Source organism: Euprymna scolopes, chromosome 6, assembly GCF_053919585.1.
Source record: "Euprymna scolopes isolate OS-2025 chromosome 6, ASM5391958v1, whole genome shotgun sequence".
NCBI lineage: Eukaryota > Metazoa > Mollusca > Cephalopoda > Sepiida > Sepiolidae > Euprymna > Euprymna scolopes.
In genome coordinates, this window is record NC_136487.1 from 68,003,907 (window position 1) to 68,027,161 (window position 23,255).

At 32.8% G+C, this 23,255-nt stretch overlaps 1 protein-coding gene across 2 annotated transcripts in view; it reads right to left on the reverse strand.

Moving 5' to 3' along the window:
- LOC145277680 (uncharacterized) overlaps positions 1 to 23,255 on the reverse strand; it is a 683,502-nt gene that overhangs the window by 183,031 nt on the left and 477,216 nt on the right. Inside the window, exon 6 of one of the 2 annotated variants that reach the window (XM_080129357.1) lies at positions 6,845 to 6,892. The exons of the other annotated variant lie outside the window; for it this stretch is intronic. Coding sequence (XP_079985483.1) covers positions 6,845 to 6,892 — 48 coding nt within the window. The remainder of the gene's footprint in view (positions 1 to 6,844; positions 6,893 to 23,255) is intronic. 2 annotated transcript variants of the gene reach the window in all.

Consider the following 23,255-nt stretch of genomic DNA (forward strand, 5'->3'; position numbering starts at 1 on the left):
AATAGAATTTTTTTTCCAAATCGGTTTCTATTTAACGCATAGTTAGGACCCTAAAAGGTACTACCACTCCGGGTCAGAGTGGATCTGGGAGCAATGGCAATTAAAGGGTGGCTCCACACTCTCCAAAGCCTTCAAGCTGGGGCCTCACAATCGGATATAGTTTAAGGTCATATCCAGGACCCTTTTGAAGTAACTATCATCATATATACAAGGGGCGCTCCAAAAGTAATGCCTGTTTTATTTATTTGGCTTGAATTGAACAGAAGGGATTGCAAAATGCACTGTGATGTTGACTAAATTCATACGTTCATGATCTGAAGGTTTCATCTCTCTGTTGTGGATATTGACGTTGTGAGACTAAGAAAGCAACCCCTGTCATAGATATTTGTCGGATGCAGAGGTGCGTTAATGAATTCTAGGAGAAAATGCATTAAGAATGGTAGTGAATCTGCAGACAATTTATTTGTGGAGCACAAAAGATCGCTCCAGTTGATGGAACTTTAGCCGTCTCCGTAGCGCTTCAACTTTTCGATTTTAAAATAGGAAATTTAAGTTTTGGAACAACAATTTGTGTATATATATATATATATATATATATATATATATATATATATATATATATATATATATATATATTTATATATATATACAGTGATGATCATATTTATTGGCACGGTAAAATAAAAGTTAAATTTTGTCTAATAAATTCTAAAAAAGGGATTAAATTAAAGAAAATAACAAAGTATATTATGTATTTTTAACTGGCCTTTCCGATGCAGCAATCGGATTTTAGAAAAAATAAATAACAAAGGAACAACAAACATAATTGCAAAAAAAACCCTTGTTCAAAATTATTGGCACGATTTATTTAATAATCACTTGTATAGCCTTTGGCCTTGATTACCTTCCTCAGTCGCTTTTCATAGTTTACAACCAAGTTGTTGCACTCTTCAGTAGTAATTTTAGCCCACTCTTCCTGACAATAATCCTCCAATTGAATAAGATTCTTAGGCTTCCTTTGCATTACCCTCAATTTTAATGTTCTCCATAAATTTTCAATTGGATTAAGGTCTGGGCTTTGTGATGGCCACTCCAAAACATTAATATGATTGTCCTCAAGCCATTTCTTAGTCAGTTTAGCCGAATGCTTTGGGTCATTATCTTGCATGAACCACCAACGACGACCAAGTGAGAGCTCTTTAGCAGAGTCTTTCAGGTTTTCATCCAATATTTTAACATAATCTTCCTTTTTTATGCTACCTGTGACCTTAACAAGTCGCCCTGGTCCAGAGGCAGCAAAGGATCCCCAAAACATCAAACTGCCTCCACCGTGCTTCACTGTGGGTATGGTGTTCTTAGGCAGGAAAGCTTCGCCAGATTTTCTGTAAATATAAGACACTTTATTATGGCCAAATAACTCTATTTTCGTTTCGTCAGTCCATAGAACACGTTTCCAGAATGCAACATCTTTATCAATATGACGTTTTGCAAAGGCTAGCCTTGCTTTCAGGTGCATAGGCTTCAATAAGGGAGTCTTTCTCGGACGACATGCTTTTAAACCAGCTCTCTTCAAAACTCTACCAATTGTATGTCGAGATACATTCACTCCAGAGGTGCTCTGTTCATCAACAATCTCCCCAACAGAGATCCTTGGGTTTTGTTTTACTTGTCGAACAATTTTCCGTTCATCTCTTGGGGAAAGAATCCTTTTTCTCCCTCTACCCTCTAAACTAATAACGTCGCCTTGCGATTTGAACTTGTTTATTATGGCTCTAACAGTGGATTTGGGAAGGTTTAGCTTCTTTGAAATCTTATCATAGCCCTCCCCATTGGTATAGCATGCTACAACAAGCTTCCTGACGTCTTCGCTGTGTTCCTTAGTTTTAACCATGGCGATTGAAAATTATAATTTAGTCACTTATAATAGTTTAAATAAATCGCTATCTAAAAATTATCTGAAAAAAAGTATTCACTGAATTAGCGTTAAACAAGCATAATATGGCTATAAAAAAGTTCAGAAAGCACGTAAACCGGAAATTGATTGATATTATACTGATACTAAAAGAAAAACAAAGCCGTGCCAATAATTTTGAACAAGGTTTTTTTGCAATTATGTTTGTTGTTCCTTTGTTATTTATTTTTTTCTAAAATCCGATTGCTGCATCGGAAAGGCCAGTTAAAAATACATAATATACTTTGTTATTTTCTTTAATTTAATCCCTTTTTTAGAATTTATTAGACAAAATTTAACTTTTATTTTACCGTGCCAATAAATATGATCATCACTGTATATATATATATATATATATATATATCTTTATTCGATTGGCAAAATTTTAGAATAATTATAAAAAAGTGAACCATATCGTAAATTCAATCAACTAAAAAATGGAAACCGGGGTGAGGAAAAGAAAAAAAAAATATATATATATATAATGGGGCAAGTTATATGTACAATTAAATAAAATAAATAAGTCGATTAAAAAAAGATCGTTAAAATATACCCTCTCCGCTCGTATTCCATATCACTACCAAATATTCTAAAAAAAAAATAATAATTTTCAGACTTATGACCCTTGAAAATGTTTGTCTGAACGAAAAGCGCTTTGGGTATATTTTAACGATCTTTTTTTAATCGACTTATTTATTTTATTTAATTGTACATATAACTTGCCCCATTATATATATATATATATTTTTTTTTTCTTTTCCTCACCCCGGTTTCCATTTTTTAGTTGATTGAATTTACGATATGGTTCACTTTTTTATAAATATATATATATATATATATATATATATATATATATATATATATATATATATATATATATATATATATATATATATATATATATATATACTAGCAAAAGTACCCGTCGTTGACTGGGTTCAAAAACAGCCTACCGAAAATTTACTCTGATTTGTGAAATTATGATAGGTTATGTAAAGGAAGGGTTGTAAAGAGATAGCTTCGAATTTGGGGCTATCAAAACCAAAGCAAAATATGATGAAAGTCAAAATAAAAAAGATAAACCCCATAATTGTTTATACCATACCTTTTCACACTGAAACACTTATCACAATATTCTGTGGATCTATATTAAAAAAACCTTGTTAAACTTTGTGACATATTTCCATTCTATGGAGGTAAGGTGCGAACGGACACCCCATAATTTTATTATACCATATTTCTTCAAACTGAAACATAATTATCAAAGTATACTTACGCAGATAGATAAGAAAAGTATTTATTAAAGTGTGTGCCTATTTCCATTGTATTGTGGTCAGGCGCGAACGCAGATCCCACAATTTTATTATACAATCCCTATTTAAGTTAAAACATACTTATCAAAATATTATTACATACATCTATATCAAAAACACTTGTAAACGTTTTTTTTTTTTTTAATTTTTTATTTCCATACTTTGTGGACCAGGCGCGAACGCAGACCCCACAATTTAAATGAATCACCGTTCTGCCAGATCAAACATTCCCATTCCTGTGTCACGATACATCTTCTATCATTATATGAAATCAGCTTTTTAAAATAGTTAACTATATAGGAGCCTATTCGGGACCATACACACACACACACACACACACACAGCTTTATATTATATATATATATATATATATATATATATATATATATAGAGAGAGAGAGAGAGAGAGTGAGAGAGAGAGAAAGAGAGAGAAAGAGAGAGATAAGGGGGTGAAAGAAGTATATAAAAATTATTCAAATGGAGACATAGATTTAAAAAAAAAGCTCGACACGCAGGTGGGGTTTAGATACAAAAAGAAAAATAGTGATAATAGAAAATTACATACTGTTGTATATAGATGTATTCATCAACTGGAAACAGTGTAACACAATACAGTGCAAAGCGATTTTTTTAAACTCCTTATGCCATTTTTGCCATAAAGTGATTTTATAACCCATTTTTACTGTAATGTGTGCTGGTGTTTCAGATTGATGAATAAATGTAGATGCAACAGTATATATTTTTCCATTATCAATATTTTTACACGCATACACACAGGCACACACATGCACACACATGCACACACGCACACATATATCTGCATATATATGTACATATGCAGATATATCTTTTCGTATATATATACACATATACGTATATATATATATATATATATATATATACATATATATGAATAAGAATTACAATTAAGTTTATCAAGATAATCTAAAATAGCAAACTTAAAGTACATTATAAATATTAAAGACTTAGTATTTATAAAGTAATCCTAACCAGATGTAAAAGCTCAATGAAACCAAATAGGAAACAGAGTTACAATAAGAACAAATTAATAATAGAACATGTTAAAAACACTTAAAGAAGAGTAAAAACATATTTAATTTTCAAAAAGGAAACACAATTAAGTGGATTGTACTTAATCCGCGGAGTTTTGAAAGAAATACTTTCCTCCTCATCAGAGGGTAAGAATTAGCAAAATGCAGACCCAGATTTTGCTTGCAAAGTATTTTATGAAACTACAAGTAAGCCATAAAGCTTACTTGGTAAACGTTTTAAGAAATAGTGAAGCAGAGGGAATGGGAAATAAATGAAAAATGATTTCACCTGGATGGATGGTCGGGTAAAGAGTAGATTATCCAATAACGGTAAAATCCGAGAAAAGTTCGTTAAAGTTCGTTATCCAGAAATAAAAATCCAAAGGAATCGCATTACTGGAAGATATTTCGATGCCAAAGCAGAATTCCATGAAATAATTCACAAATGGGCACAAGGAAAAAAGAGTGAGTTCAAAATATTATTACTTAAAGAAAGATAAATTGTGCGTAGAATGAAAAAATGGAGAGATTTTAAGACACGTCTGCCGAGGCCGATTTTTTTAAATACGAATATATATACATATATATATATATATATATATATATATATATATATATATATATATATATATATATATATATATATATATATAGCTTTTGTTACCGATTGACACATATATATAATCTGCATCCAAATTTTCAGAAGTTATAGTACAATCATTTATTAACAATCCCGACAGAGATTTTTATCTTCTAATATTTTATCTGGTTATTAAGTATTTTAATTGGGTAATATCAGGGAAAATGAAAAAAAACATTTCGATTTGCGAAAGATTTTGCATTTGTTTATTTTCCGAGGGTTTATTGAAGTATATTTTCTAATTTATGTGACACAATTTTTATTTTCTAAAACTAATACCATCAGTTGCTTACGCCATAGTTATTTTCAAACTTTAATAACAAATCAAGTCTACATCAAAGAGGATCAATTTCTAGTAGACAAACCACGAAAAAAAAATGGAGTATATAGAATTTAGAATTCAAGGATGAAGATGATTTACTCTAACATATTTTCATTCAGGAATTTCGGTATTGTTGCAAAATAAACAATTTTTTGGTTTTGGAGAAACTTAAAAATTATATAAGTAAATAAAATGTTTTTATTTTCAGTGTAGAAATAGGTTGAAAACATGTTTATAAAATATTGTTTGGAATTTTGCACAATGGTTTTACAAATCTGAAGATGATAAGTTCTGTTTGACACACTTCCGCTTGTTCAATATAAACGCTAATATATATCTTAAATAATATGTATTCGCAAATATATCTACTAGTTAATGTATCCATATAAACATATTACAAGTAATATGTAGGGCTATGACAAGAGCATATTTTTGTCCTTGTTTTGATTCTAAGGTATTTAATCATTGATATTTGATATGTTTTTTTTTTTGTAGAGTGATGTTGTACTCGGTTGATTAATTGTGTCTGACTGTGTCGGATATATACTCGAGAGTCAAAACAATGATAAGAATATGCTGTTGTCATAGCCCTAGTAATAAGGCACATATCTTGGAGGCGTAAAAATTAGACTAAAAAGATATGCTTTGAAAGTGTAAACTATTTTTTTCTGTCTGCTACAGAAATGCATATATTTAAAACATTTATTTTAATCTTGTGCCGATTTTAATATAATAACAACAAAGGATCATTATTTTTTTGACGTCTTCATTTTCAAAATACAGTGTGACTCGGGTATAAGAGACCTGAATATCAGGAAAACGGATATAAGAGAAATTTTCTCTGGTCCCAAATTAGAGCCTGTGGTAATGTACAGGGTAACCCGGATATGAAAACACCGGATATAATTTCATCCTGATATAAGAGAGTTGTAGTGCCCAGTAAAGACGTCTCTTATATCCGGGTTACACGGTATATAATGGATATTATTGGGGCGTAATAACGGTGACACATAAATCCTCGTTTAATATCCGGAGTTGATCAACGTTAAGTCTGGACAATACCGAATGGGTTATCATATGAGATTACTAGGCGCTGTGTGTAGGAGGACATTGACATCTTCCTGCAAAAACTCCAACACGTATCGTAGTCCTCATTTTGCTGGAGATATAAAAGCGACTGGGCCGGTTTTGAATTTGATATTATTTAGTTTTTTTTATGATTAAATAATCGATTTTAGTTGGCTTATGCGTAATAGAAGAAAGACGGTTCAAATCACTTATTGTTAATCTTGCTTTAGTAGTCGGGGTATGTTTTTGGGATGAGGGATCTTCGGGATGAGGAATGTTTTTACTTTGCGGCAGGCTCATGATTAACACCTCTTGATTCTTTGCTTAATCAGAAAAATGCAATTCTTGACATGTAATTTGTTTTTTTCTTAATTTTTTTTCACTGTATTGCGTGCTTTTAGAGGATGAAACGTTTGGCCGCAAAAAACAAAAAAAAAAGCAAAAAAAAAAAAAAACTCCATGAACATATAATATGAATAAGGATGTTGTTCATCTTACCTGAGGATCCATTTTTCCTTGATCGGCTATTGGATGAGGAAGAATCTACTACAAATCAAAAGAAATAGAAGCCATCAAACTCGCCCTGCTTTTATCTGTCTAATTACGAACAACACACACAGCAATTTACCAATGCCCATTTATTACACAAAGCACGCAGTCTTCGGGAAATCAAAGACTTGTATTTACAAAAAATGTTGACAGCTTGGAAGACCCGTGAAAATTTCACGGAAAGAATATACTTAATCAATTTTTTTTTTCTGAATATTGCAAGATATTTAAATAAAAAACAACACGCAGCAAACATATGTTTATTAACATTCCTATTAAAATAGTGATTATTGTATTTTAAATGTAGAAATAAGACAAATTATATATATATATATATATAAGTACTAATAAATACCCAGAAAGTAATATTGTGCTACATAGTTCAATACAAATAATAAAACAACATTGTAAGAGACAATATTTTATTTATTCATAGAGTCCAGCCCCCTTTGGTAGACAATGTTCTTCTTTTTGTTGCCCTGTTTCTTTCAAATGCTCCCTTTTTTACAACACGTTGCACAAACTACTTTCTTCTGTGAAGGACCGCTATGCGTTAAAATTACTAGGAGTGCTTTTCTCACACGTTTGCGACAATAATCATATACCATTACAAAGTTATTCGAGAACAAGATTACATCAAAGGGAGCTCATTCTGTCTAGGGTTGCCATATTAATAATTTTAAAGCCAAATCTCACGAATTTGGTCATTTTTAAAGCAGTTTGGCCTTCAAAAAATTGCATTTGGCCTTTTCAAAACATGACACACATACTAAGAAAAGACCAGATCAAATATTATATAGATTATAAAATATATGTGTACATACTATTTTTGCTTATTCTTCCTTTTTTCATTCGCTTACTCTTTGCTCTACGATTATTACTAGTACTGTTCCATAAATATGTGAATGCTTTCTAATTGCTTACCGTTTTTTTTTCATCGTAAAAATATCTGGCAACAAAACAGTATTTCCATATAAATAATTAGTTTGTCCCTTTATCTGTTTGCCTGCCAGTTACATTTTTCTGTCATTCATAAATGTAAACATAATTCATACAGTGCGGATTTTTTCTTCTTAGTTAGAAATATAAAGGACCTTAACAACTGCCTAAAATGGACAATGTTGCACTATTAGTAAATAATAAATTCCCAACAAATATAGCGTAAATCAAATCTCGAGGTTTTCAGCCTGAATCCCAACAATTATTTGAATTATTTTATGAATAAAAATGAAAAATTACTTTAACAAAATCGTTATTGCATTAGCGTTACATCATAAATTTATAATTAAGTCACACTATAACAGAGCGCGGACGTACGCATGACAACAGCAACAGCAGTATCCTATGCAAGTGACCGAGCTGTGTGCGAGGAGACATAACAACGAAGATGAAGGTCAGAAAATAATTATAAAAAATAAGAATGTGATCCGACAACAACAGAAGTGACGTGTACACATGTGGCCCGAAAGCGACAGAAAACTGCCGTGTCCTAAACGTCACTGGATAGAGTACCACGATTTCGACACATACTAGTCTTCTTAAGCACATTGGAGTATGAGAAGATTTTTGAACATGAGAAAAGGCGTTATTCTGAAAGTACCTGTAAATAAATGTCTGTTGTTTCACTGAAAACAAAAAGTGAGTCGAATCTTTCTTTGTCTTTTTTTTTCTTACGACTGTCTGCATACACCGTGTATGTCACGAGTGTTTTCAATTAACAACTACGTTAAAATATTCCAAGACATAAATTCAAACAAAATGGATAACAAAATATAATTAGGTAAATAATTACACATAATCCTTAGCGTTCGGACTTTTTAAATACCCCCTAACAATGTATGTCACCATAACAACGTAATGGTGTAAAAGCCAATTTAATATTTAATATATACTTAAATTTGTGTCCGTATAACCCATTATTTTTGCTAGAATAATAAAGCTAATGCCACTTTAATTGAGACAACGATTGAAAAATACTACCTATCAATTTACGAACAATTCACTTTGAAAATGATAAGATTTTTATTTTAGGGCCTCCATCGTTATCAGATAATCACTTTTTTGCATTCAATTTTCGTTGGTTAGAGAATTTAACTTGTGTGGCTGTAGTAGTTGTTAACGTACATACAAAGTTACAAGCTTAATACAGATGAATAATTAAAATGTTTTGTTTTATACTTTTGAGATAATGATTCATAGTTTGTGTATTCATTCTATTTTTTTCTGCGGACTGATATTAATTATTGTTATTGATTCAGCGTGTTTCAACCAACTAATCCTCTAGCCCTTTTTTGTGACTAAAGAGGAGTGCTCTATCTTGTCACACTCACACAACACACACAGACACATACATATATACACATATATATATATGCATACGTGTGTGTGCGTGTGTGTATGTATATATATAAATGTGTATATATGTGTGTATATATATGTGTGTAATTTGTGTATATTTATGTGTGTGCATATATATGTATATGTACATATATGTGTGTGTACATATATGTGTAAATATATATATATAATATATATATATATATATATATATGCGTGTGTGTATTCAATCATGTCTTATTGAACACAACAGAGTTATTCTTTTTGCCGATATTTCTGGATATCTTTTCTATTCGCCGAGCGATCTTTTTAATTTCAGCTGGCATGCTGTATAAAATGGCACCCAAAATTTGTTGTTCAGCCATACTTTCTTCCCAAGCGCTTTCTATCGGTGCATCCGATTATCATTAGGTGCGATTGTCATTGTAATCGTTTTCTTTGTATTTTCCTTTGAGGCTTGGTGTATTTATACCTTTTTTGCTGCCCTGTAATTCACTTGCCACTGGTATTTAACAATGTTGACTCAGGAGAGGTGTGGTTGGAGATTGCGCACCTCCTGCCACAAAAATTACACGCGCAAGCAAAATTTTCTGGGTATCCATAGTCTGTCCAAGACTGAAGGAGCCTGCATATGTGTGTGTGGATATATATATATATATATATATATATATATATATATATATATATATATATATATATATATATATATATTCCAGGTGAGCCTTTTCCGAAAATCGCGGTTGCAATCTTACCACCAAATGCGTGGTTAGCCAAAACGCGGTGAGACAATAATTATGGAAGGCAGTAAATAAAGAAAATACAATTACAAAACTCAGCATTACTATAGCATTGTGGCCTTATATATATATTAGAGACGTTGAGGTTCGTAGAATGGAAGCGAGAGCGCGTGTCGAAGTGAGGTGCAGGATAGTTAGTAATTAAAGATAGGGTTATTATACGAACAGATTTGAGACGTTGAGGTTCGTAGAATGGAAGCGAGAGCGCGTGTCGAAGTGAGGTGCAGGATAGTTAGTAATTAAAGATAGGGTTATTATACGAACAGATTTATTGTAGGAAATATGTGTATTATATATTGTGGAAATGTATAGGGTCGTGCTAATAAATACAAAATGATTTGCTGATTCCTTATGTTATGTGGAAGAACAGAAATCTAGACGATTCGTTTGTAGATGCTTCATACAAATTTGATAACGGAGTTACTACAAAAATTGAATTTGTGATTAAAACAAAACATGTAGGAAACAAGCTCAATCATGGCATCGCTTACTTTCACGGTTCTATTGCATTTAAAAAATAATTTTGCTAAACGGCCGTTTAGTTTCGGCGATATATGTGTTTTAATCGCTATATGATATGGTGTGAATGCTCGATTTTTGTAATAAATAATAAATAATAAATAATAAAGCTGGTGCAGGTGTTTTGTGTCCTTTTAACGTGCACTTCATACTTATAAATACAAATTGTCGCGTCGTAAATAACATATAGATAAAGAATTGAATAAGTGTTTACTTTTTATGTGATAGATAGGCTTTTAGGTGTGCGAGCCGAGACAGAGTGCTGTACTTTTTCGTTATAAAAGTGCGGAGTGCCTTTTCTTTCCAGTTTAAAACAAAATATTTAAAATCTCTTTCTCACTTTCTCTCTCTCTCTCTCTCTCTCTCTCTCTCTCATTCACTCTTTGTCTCTCACTCGCTCTCTCAATATATATATATATATATATATATATATATGTGTGTGTGTGTGTGTGTGTGATTTGTTGTTGACGTTTTTTAGCGATATTACCAACTCTGAAACGCTTTTATTTTTATTTTTATTATTTGCGCAATCTTAGCTGGTTTAAGAGCTACGAGGGACGTGCAATAAGTAATGCCCCTGACCCACTTCCAGTTGTCTTATCTAGCTGAAATTGTGCATGTGCAATGATTTATATCTCTACGGGTTATTTAGCAAATTACAATTGTGGTTTCTGTTTACAGGTGTTTTAACGGAATCAGGTGTGAAATAGAGCCTGTTGAATGTCGAGCAGTGATCCGGTTCTTGTATTTGAAAGGACACACAGCATAGGAGAGTTTGAATTAAATGAAAAAGAATTAAAAGAAAGAATGGTGATAATGCCCCATCATATGAACTTGTAAAACGTTGGCATCTTGAATTCAAACGTGGCCGGAAATCCGTGGAAACCTGAACTGGTCATTGATGAGGCATCTGTCCGTCAAGCTGAGGCCTCCATTTTGGAAGACCGGCACATTACTATTCGCCAAATAGCCCAAGATGTCAAGATTTGTACAGGGTCTGTGGAAACTATCATTCATGACCATTCGCATATGCATAAGGTGTCTGTCAGATGGATATCCAGGTTGCTCACATCATTCCAGAAGCGAGAACGCGTCGAGTGCTTGGGGATGAATTTGGAGATGTGCCAAGAAGATGAGTCAAGGTTTTTCAAAAGACTGACTACAGAGGAGGAAACCTGGGTTCATCACTATGATTCAGAGACCAAAGCCCAATCAATGCAGTGGAAGCAATTGGACTCACCACCTCCAAAGAAGGCAAGTGTGCAACCCTCCGCTGGCAAGGTCATGCTCACAGTCTTCTCTGACCAAGACGGAGTAGTGATGACAGATTTCCTGGCAAAGGGTACCACAATTATAGGAGCCTATTATGCTTCGATTTTGAGGAAATTAAGGGAAGCTATTAATATCAAGAGGCAGACCAATATCAGCAAAGTTACCCTCCTCCTGCAGGACAACGCTCCGGTCCACAACTCGCATGTCGTCAAATCAGAAGCACGGGCATATGGTTATGAACTATCCACCATCCTCCCTACTCTCCTGACCTTGCATTCTCTGACTTTCACCTCTTCCCAGCCATGAAGTTGTTTTTGAAAGGCAAGGGTTTCCCAGATAATTCAGCCTTGATTTTTGAAGTCACGTCGTGGTTGGGGGACCAACCTAGGATGTTCTAAAAAAAGGGTCTCCAGAGCTGCATCAAACGATGGGACAAATGCATTACTCTGGGTGGTTCCCATGTAGAGAAAGCCTAATAACTGTGCCAAGTTTCGTTGCTCTACTGCTATGGGAAGTGGGTCAGGGGCATTATTTTATTGCACGCTCCTCGTATAATGTCCTTTTGTTAATCATGAATATGTATATATATATATATATGTATATGTATATATATATATATATATGAATGAATCGCTCTTATTCTTTATGGAACGTATTTATTTATATATGTTTATTATTATATATTATTTTACGTGCATAAAGTATACCTATAAACATGTATATATATATACATATATATATATATTATACATATATATTATATATATTATATATATTTTATATACATTATATATGTTGGTGCGTTCGTGTTTAAATATTAGAAACTTATTTTAGACAGTATGAAATATGTTATTATATAGTTGCTTTATATTAATGGTCTTGTTTGCGTGGGTAATATTAATAACGAATTTATTACTTAGTCCGTGAGGCTTGACATAATATATAATCAATAGATTGTATACTGTCGGAAATCTTTTTCCATTATTAAAAACATAGAAAAAGTGTTCATCGTATTTCACTGCCTTCGTACAAGGTGATAACGTTACTTTGTTTATTGGAAACGCCAACAATTTGACATGAACATTGGGATGCGCGTTCGTACAATCTTGCCTTTCTCAGTATATATTGCTCGATAGTCAAGTGGTCCAAAACAACTTCCAAGCTAGATGGTTCCGCTCCTGAAGGAATGGTTCGCATCTTTTACGTGTCTTATTTTTAACTTTGTGATATTCTTTGTTTATATCCAGTCCTACGGACCAAGTAATAGTTTTTTTTTAGCAATATTCCTCTTTGCAAACAATATCATCTACAAATAACAGCTTTATACACAATAATCAGGGGAAATAATGAAAACGCACTAATTTACTCTATAATACTGAGAATTGAAAATGGATGGCCTGTTTACTTTCGGTAGTTTTGTAATTCGTGTTTCCTTTATTTTATTCTTTAATCCGCATATTTCATGAGCGATTTGACAAAAAAAAGGGGAAAATTGCTTTTTATTTGTCTCGGAATCTAAAATTTATCGTTGGCAAGTGTGTGTGTGTGTGTGTGTCAGCTCTAATCCTATTCGAGTTTAACCAGATTCTTCCGAAGGAGGAATTTTTATGGGAGTATGAAATTCGCAAACAATCCCCAGTCGCATATATATTCCTGTCAGGGTAGATGCCAACGTTAGATTTTTGCAACTCTTGCAGAGAGTTGTCAACGTCCTCCTACATAAAGCGCCTAGAATTCCCAAATTGGTCATATATATATATATATATATATATATATATATATATATATATATATATATATATATATATATGTCGTTGGCAAGTATTATAGATATTTTTTTCATTTTAGCTGCTTACAACAAATGGCTCCATGCCTTGTCTGGATTGATTTTCATGAAAATAAACATTATACATGATCTTACATTTAGAATTTTATTTGCTACTAAATTATATTCAAAGCTATGTTTTTTGTTTGTTTTTTGTTTCTCTTATTGTCTGGGTTTAATATAAATGTGAAGATCTCTTGGAGATTGAATCCACTAATTATAACCCATCAGTTATGTTTTCGAAGTTTTAAAATGAATATTGCTGTTTGTGTTATTTAGTCTAATAGGACTACTGCCAATATCTTGAATGCTATTGCCATAACGGTTTTCCAGCAGATGTAACCTGCGACCTTCTCCTAGTCTCTCTTGACGAACTCGAGAATCTGAATGTTAATGTCGAACTCGGGTACTCAGTAATCTTTAAATAGTTCTGTTTGGAACATTCGTATAGATTTCAAGTTCGATATGAAAATTCCGAGCCCGACATAAAGATTCCCGAGTTCGATAAGATGCACCTAAAGAAAATCATGCGTTAAATTGAGGGAAACACGTTCTCAATACAGAATCCAAAACGATAAGAGTCGCTGAAATAATCTTAACACAAACTGATTCAGTTCTATAGATAATTTCCTCTTGGTTTCCCGTTGACACTTATGGCATTACTTCGTCATTCATTAAGGATAAACAATTTAACATCGAAGTTAAGCAACCTTGACGCTGGCTAATAACAAATCGGTTACCATTTTGGAAAAGCCGATGCTACATTTAAAAAAACATAAAGTTTATCTATAAATCGCATAGAAAAACATGCACAATTTTGGCATAAAATGACACGAAGATAAAATCCCGTAACCCTGATACTAACTCAACTATAAAGTAACACGGCAATAAAATGACTTCACTATAAATTTCCCACCTACGACACAATCACGTTGACACACCGGTTCTTGTCAGATCACCGAAGTTAAGCAACGTTCAGCCTGGCCAGTACCAGATGTATGTACCTTCTGGGAAGGTTGGGCGTTCGGGATAGCAGCCTCCCCCTGTAAAAAAAACTCCTCGCTACAAAAGCATCTACAAAACGTTGTAGATTGCCTGTGCCCCTCCAAGGGCTCAAGGCTATGGAAATAAAAATGACCCTAAAACGTCGTAAAAACTTAACAATAAGAGTAATGTGCATTTGTCCACAATATTGGCACATCGCTTGAAAAAGTAGGACGTATCTCGCCGCTAAGAATTACACATATGCTGACAAACACCGTGGAATTTCCACTGCCAACTTATTTGTGGTTATTATCAATTATACCTAAGCAACTATTGGTTTTATCCAATATATAATATGCAAAAAAAAAAAAAATAAAATAAAAAAGTAAAGTCATAGAAAGTACTGCAGCCATAACGAAATAATTAAAAGCAAACATTCGCAGATTCTTATTATCCTGCAAAACTCACCCCTGCCAGCAAGCACTGGTGATTCTTTTTTATTTGTTTGGCGATAACGCTTTGATCGATACCAATCCAATGTATGATTGATAAATTTACTTTTTTGATTATTGGAAAGGTTAATTTCATATTATTATTATTATTATTATTATTATTATTATTATTATTATTATTATTATTATTATTATTATTATTTTCCCTTTTCTACTACTACTAATACTAATACTAATACTAATACTACTATAATAACTAATAATAATGATCATAATATGGACCATAATAATAATTATCACTCAAGTCGTTAGAAAAAAAAATTATATGTATTTGTATATATCATAGAAATAAATATTACATATTCGCTCCGTCACGCCAAAAGCTTGCTAGTAAAATATGTCATTGTAATCTTGAAGGTGGCAAGAAAGCAAATATAAAGCCAGATGATCCTCGCCTACAGAAATAAATTACGAAATAAGTCATCCATTTTTAATAGCAATTACTGTATTTTTTTCCGTCATCAAGTATCGTATTGTTAATGTTTATATCAAACGTAGATTACTGACATAATAAGACCTTTGTATATGAATAATAGCAGTTCAGTCCGGATTTACCCGGGCCCTATATACTGTTCATAACTTTATGTGCATATGTATTATAAAGTGTAAATATGTACGGTAATGCCGTTCTATATAATAGGTCTCAATTAATACCATAGAGAAAAGTTTGTAGAGATCGCAGTGGTCTAATTTTTAAAAATTTGGACCCTAATTTTGACCCCTTAACATTTATTATTTTGGGCACAATTTAATTAAAATGTTTGACCCATGTCCAAGTACCTACATCTAAAATTTCAAATCTTTAGACCCAAAATTAGCGGTGGGGTTTGGTAGAGTCTGCAAAGGTCAATTCTGTCAACTTTCACCTATTGTCAGCCTCATTTCCGCCCAAAAACTGATTAAAAAGCTTTCTGTATGTCTGAATACACTCTAAGTAACATTTAAAATGTTAGACCCAAAATTGGCTGAATAGTTTGCAAGAGACCGCAAAGGTAAAATCTTTTAAACTTTGTCCCTTTGGGAACCAAATTCATAGCAGAAACACAATTAAAACGCTTGTCCTATGTCTGAATACACTTTATGTAAAATTTCCATATGTTTAGACCAAAAATTGGCTTAGTAATTTGGTAGAGACCACAACGGTCAATTTTTTAAAACTTTGACCCCTATTATCACCCAATAACATTTGTTGTTTTGGGCTCCAATCGAATTATAAAGTTAGATCCATGTCCATATCACCTATATCTAAAATTACAAGTGTTTTCTTTTTTTTTATACAGTGATCACCACTTATCAAGGCCCGGAAGCCACTCAGGGATAAGGGTTATTGCAAGTACATTACGTATAGACCCAAAATTGGCGGAGGAGTTTGGTAGTGTTTTCAGAAGTCAAATCATTGGACTTTAACCCCTTGACAGTCAAATTTCTGTCCAAAAACCGATTAAAAGATTTTCCCAAATCTCAATGCCCCTTATATCAAATCTCGAGTCTGTAGACTGAAAATTGACAAAGTTATTTTATAGGGAATTGTACACAGACACACAGACAATTTCACTCGTATAGATAGATAGATTAGAGCGATCAATAGCGAGGCATGGTTAGTTTGTTTGTCATTTTTGACCCAGACAGTACACCAATAATAATAATAATAATAATAATAATAATAATAATAATGCCTCACAGAATACATAAGGAATTTATGGTAATTTTCCTTAGATCCTCATAAATTGTATCAATAATGTATGCATCGAAAGGTAAATCATTGACATGTTTATAAATTTTTATTAATATCCGTGCAAAAAACTAACCGAGCATAATTGGTTATGCTCGGTTTTGATGTAGGTTAACACTAGGAATAATACTGATAGCTAACTTTTTTCAAACCGAAATGTCATAGGACACTATCCGTTGTTTACGAGTAAAGGGACTGTGCAGGTTCCAAGCGAGCATAAAATCATACGCACGACAGCATCTATAAGTCGATTGAAAGAGAGCAGGCTAAGCAAAAGTGCTGTTAGAGTTTATTGCCAATAAAATTCTAGCAATTAGGCATTTATTGGTAATGTTATATTTCGGATTGCTGGACATTGCAAAGTAACCTATACGATTATTATTATGACTGTTGTTTTTCGATATATGGATGTTTAAATTCTAAAAATGCAATAGAATGTTGATTAAAACGATATATTGCGGTAGGTTTTGGAATTTGGGAATGTGGAATGTCAGTTAAAATTTTTAATTAGTAGTTTTAACTTAGTAAAATTGAATTTTCGAAACAAACCCTTTGGGATTTTGGTTTTAATAGAAAACGAGTAAATATATTACAAAATTAGGTGACTGATTCTTTATTGTCACGGTACATATGATGACGCAGTTAGAATGGAAGAGTTTGATATATATACACGTAGAGTTAAAGAGGAGGAGAGTTAGGGCCAGTTCATGTCTGAGAGTCGGATTTGACAGTCATGCAAGGATTCGGCTGACAGCGGAATATAATCACTAAAAATGAAATGACATGCACTCCAAGAATAAAAGAAATGGATACTATAAAACATATTATACGTGTAAAATCTATTGTGGTTGTCAGAGTTTTCGAAGGAGAAAATAGTTTTCATTCTCAGGAGTACGTCCAGAACGATACGTCAGTGGTTGCAACTCCAAAAAGATATGTTTAATCGCTCCGTAACGAACTGTTTATACCCTGTTATATGTTACGTAGGTACAGTATCTATATGAGTAATATATATATATATATATATATATATATATATATATATATATATATATATATATATATATATATATATATATATATATATATATATATATATATGCAAACAATCACAATCACCCACGTGGAACATTATATACATTAGACGATCACACGTATTGACACGTACATACACTCAACACAAGCAAACATAAATATTTTTTTTTTACATGGGAATCACTACTTATCAAGGCCGGAAGGTCACTCGAGGATAAGGGTTATAAGGCGTAGAGTAGTCAATGGGATAATATTGTAATTGTTAGTAATGGGAATTTGGTAATTTGGATTAGTTAAGGGGGCGATTCATCTAGAATTTGTTTATGTTTGACGTGAAGACAACCAAGTTGTAGCCAGCTGGGAAGCAGACAAATGGAAGAGAGTTTGGCAGGCGTGCAGTTTTAAGAGAGAAGCTTTGTTCATGAACTCTACGTGTTGATTTAGGCACAGATAAAGAGTGGGAGAAGATATTGACATGTATACTCGCTATGCGCACATAAATATATAACACATAACAGTTGGGGAAGAACAGCATTCTTCTTTCTCTTTGTTGCTCTTTGTTGGCTTTCCTATAATCATTCTCTCATTTCCATATTCTACTACCACTGCTATTATTACTATTAATACTATTACTACGATTATTACTGCCACTAATACTACTACTACTACTGCTACTACTACTACTACTACTAATAATAATAATAATAATAATAACTAGCGGGACCTGTGGAAATTCCACAGCGGACTCTTTCATATGTAATATATTGATGTTGGCATTCTTTGGATGTTCAGCGTAAATGGAGACGCCCTGATATTATTGTAGCTCTTTTGATAACACTGCAAAAATATTTATCTAAGATAGCAGGAACGTCCAGCATAGCTCAGTCGTATATTAAGCTTAAATATACATTTAATTCATGCAGATTTTGTATATATTATTATAGTCAATTTTCTATCGATTTTTATCTATATAATTATAAAACTCAAATGACATTGTAACGAGTGATGTAAACCACTTTCCGGATTAAGACATCCTGTTGCGCATGCGCGCATAAACATTACCCCATAACAACGTACACAAATAAACACAAATCGCTCCTTTTGCAGATTTTGACCTCCGCACTGAAATATTAACGTTATTATTTCGAAATTATCATTTAACATGGGAAGAGTGGGGGTGTTTTGCAACTATTCGGTATTACAACTATACTGTTGCTATTTTCTTACAACTAAACAACTATAACCCGTTGATAAACATAAGAACAATTGTAGTAATGCCAAGACTATTACTACTACTCTTTATCCGTCCTTTTTCCTTCCTTCCTTCCTTCTTTTTTATTTTTTGTTTACATTTCTAGATACAAAATAGTGGTGTGAGAACGGTGAATTTGTTGACACATTTACTGATCTGTTTCAATATTAGTTTTATTTTATTTATTTAGGTGTTATTTTTTTGCTTCAGGTTTTATTTATCATTTTTTTTTTTTTTTTAGATTTTAAGTTTCTATAACTTGGTTGAAGAATTCCAATATAGGTTTTTAATTCTTATATTTCTCATCGGTAGGTGCATGTGCGTTTTTGCTGCTACATGACTTTCGTCATCGTTCGATTCGTAGGAAAATCCTGTTTAATTTTCGATTTTTGAGCGATTATTCGAAAAATAGGTTACTTTTACACGAATAGGGAGGATTTTTTCATGTTTTAGTGACCCGTCCGTGACTCTGCCAACTGAGCAAACGCCCCACCCACAAGAATTTCTATTAACCAACATTTCGACGGTTTTCGGCGCGGTTTCTTTGATTGTGTTGGTTAAGAGAAATTCTTGTGTGCGGGGCGTTTGGTCAGTTGGTAGAGTGTTTGCCTCGAATGACAGAGGCGCGGGTTTCGAACCCTGAGTTCGGATGTGTCTAACTGATGATCCCAAATGAGGGCGAAACAAGGCTTGGACTTCTTGTTCGTTGACTGTCATGGATCTAGTGGGTTGGGACGTTGTTTGGCTACGGAATTTTATATATATATATATATTATACTTTTATATATATATATATATATATATATATATATATATATATATATATATGTATACATATAGTCATCCACATACAGTACTGTTTCGTTGTATCATAACTGATCATTGGGGCTAGACATACACCTTTTCCCAGCCGTGGATCGAACCTACAACCATCAAATTGACAGTCGGCAGCTCTAACCATATATGTATGAATAAATATATATATATATATATATATATATATATATATATATATATATATATTGATCTTGCTCGCTTAGTTCTGTCTAATCGGAATCAAATAAATATCTCAGATTTCGACTGATAAATGTCAAGCAAATTGTGGATCGACTAATCTCGTATAAAGAAAATTAGTCCTGTGCGTCTTTATCTGGTACCCAAATAACAGCGGTTGCCTTTGTCGAAAGATCCACCTACCGCAGCGTGTGTTCAGTTGAAACCCATGTTTATTTATCACACTGATAACTTCTGTATGTTTACCCAGTGTTACTTTGACTAACACAGCTTTATTCCCGACTATTGGTTCGACCAGCGAAAGCGGTCGATAATATATATATATATATATATATATATATATATATATATATATATATATATATATATATATATATATATATATATATTCCAAAAACTACCACCGTCAAATCTAACCCGACAGATTTAATAAACAAAACGATGAGTTACAGCGATGTATAAATGACTTGCTTATATTTAATTCCCTAATATATATATATATATATATATATATATATATATATATATATATATATAGAGAGAGAGAGAGAGAGAGAGAGAGAGATAGAGAGAGAGACACACACACAGATAGCGAGAGAGAAATATAAAGGAAAAAACTGAGTTATATGTTCATCAATGTTTCCTCTTCATTTTGAGACTTCTTCTGGATGAATATATATATATATATATATATGTATATATATAAATATGTATATATATGTATATATATGTGTATATATATATATAAATGTATATATATATATATATATATATATATATATATGTATATACATATATATATATGAATTTTAGCATTAAAAAGGGGAAATTTGTTGCCTGCTGAGTTAGAATGAGTGCCTTATATCAAATTTATGGGTGAAAATTGTTTTATTTCGGCCTATATTTGCAGTAAATACTAACGTTAAATCGCTCAGGTGAGATCAGAGAAATACCTTATACGTATGAAAAAAAATCGTGCGTTTTGCACTTAAAAAAAATGAGGGCAAAAAACAAAAAAATATAACAAATGAATGTTATCAAAGGCAATATATATTTCATTACTATCTACCTTGCTAAGATTAAAGACGAGTCTCTGATAATCGCTTAAAACTCGAGAATAAAACAAAATACTAGTAAAAATCCACCCAATAAATACCACGATGGTAAGTTGGTTTCGTCGTATATTTTTAATTTTTGTTTTTCTTTATTTGAGAGATAGCCGTGACTCTTAAAATTGTCGTTTCATGCCAGCGATTTGTATTTGCACTGAATTAACACAAGACCATCCCATTAAGTAGATAAAAGCTTCGAAATAATTTTAAACAAAGACAGACGATTTTTTTGTTTTGTTTTGGAAACAGTTATTTGTTATATACTTATTGTGTGGTTCTTTTTGTTGTTTACACTGAAAACAAATGCTCAAAATTTCAGCCAAGTCGACTCAGTATTTTCTTAGAAAATGTGCAAGGGTAGCAAAGAAATGGACAGACTAAAAAACACGCACATATATATATATATATATATATATATATATATATATATACATTATTAAATATTTTTTACGTCTATCAAAGTATACCTGTGGACACGCGTGTTTTCTGGCTTTTAGACCACGTCAGCACAGGTTAGGATCGAACTTATAACATCAGTATCCGCATTCTTATACGTTATCAATGAACCACGGTTGATCGCCACTTTAATACATGCTTTTATATATATATATATATATATATATATATATATATATATATATATATATATATATATATATATATATATATATATATATATATATATATATATATATATATATATATATATATATATATATATATATATATATATATATATATATATATATATATGGCGATTAAGCTACACTGAATAAGAGGCGTACAATAAGTAATGCCCCTGACACCCACTTCCCATGGGAGTAGAGCAACGAAACTTGGCACAGTTATTAATCTTTCTCTACATAGGAACCACCCAGTGTTATGCATTTCTCCCATCGTTCGATACAGCTCTGGAGACCATTTTTGTAGAACACTCCAGGTTGGTCCTCCAACCACGACGTGACTTCAGAAATCAAAGCTGCATCATCTGGCCAATGCTTTCCTTTCAAAAACAACTTCATGGCTGGGAAGAGGTGAATGTCAGAAGGCGCAAGGTCAGTAGTGTAGGGAGGATGGGGGAGGGTTTCATAATCACACGCCCGTGTTTCTGATCTGGCGACATGCGAGTTGTGAACCGGAGCGTTGTCCTTCAGGAGGTGGGTAACTTTGCTGATATTGTCCCGTCTCTTGATTTTGATAGCTTCCCTTTATTTCCTCAAAAATGAAGCATAATAGGCTCATTTGATTGTGGTACACTTTGCCAGGAAATCTGCCATCACTACTCTGTACTGGTCCCAGAAGACTGTGAACATGACCTTGCCAGCGGAGGGTTGCACACTTGTCTTCTTTAGACGTGGTGAATTCAATTACTTCCGCTGCATTGACTGGGCTTTGTTCTCTGAATCATAGTGATGGACCCAGCTTTCATCCTGTATAATCAGTCTTTTGAAAAACTTTGTTTCATCTTCTTGGCACATTTCCAAATTCATTCTCGAGCATTCGACGCGTTCTCGCTTCTTGAATGGTGTGAGCAACCTGGGAATCTATCTGGCAGACACCTTATGCATATGCGAATGGTCATGAATGATAGTTTCCACAGACCCTGTACTAATCTTGACATCTTGGGCTATTTGGCGAATAGTAATGCGTCGATCTTCCAAAATGGAAGCCTCAACTTGACGGACAGATGCCTCATCAATGGCAGAAGGGGGGCGACCAGGTCTGGGAGCTGTTTCCTCGGAATTCCGGCCATGTGTGAATTCACGATGCCAGGGTTTTACAAGGTTATATGATGGGGCATTATCACCATAAGTTTTTTCCATTTAATCAAAAGTCTCCTGTGGTGCGTGTCCTTTCAAATACAAAACCGGATCACTGCTCGACATTCAACAGGCTCCATTTCACATCTGACTCAGTTCAAACACTTGTAAAACAGAAACCACAAATAGATAAGAGCTGTAATTTGCCA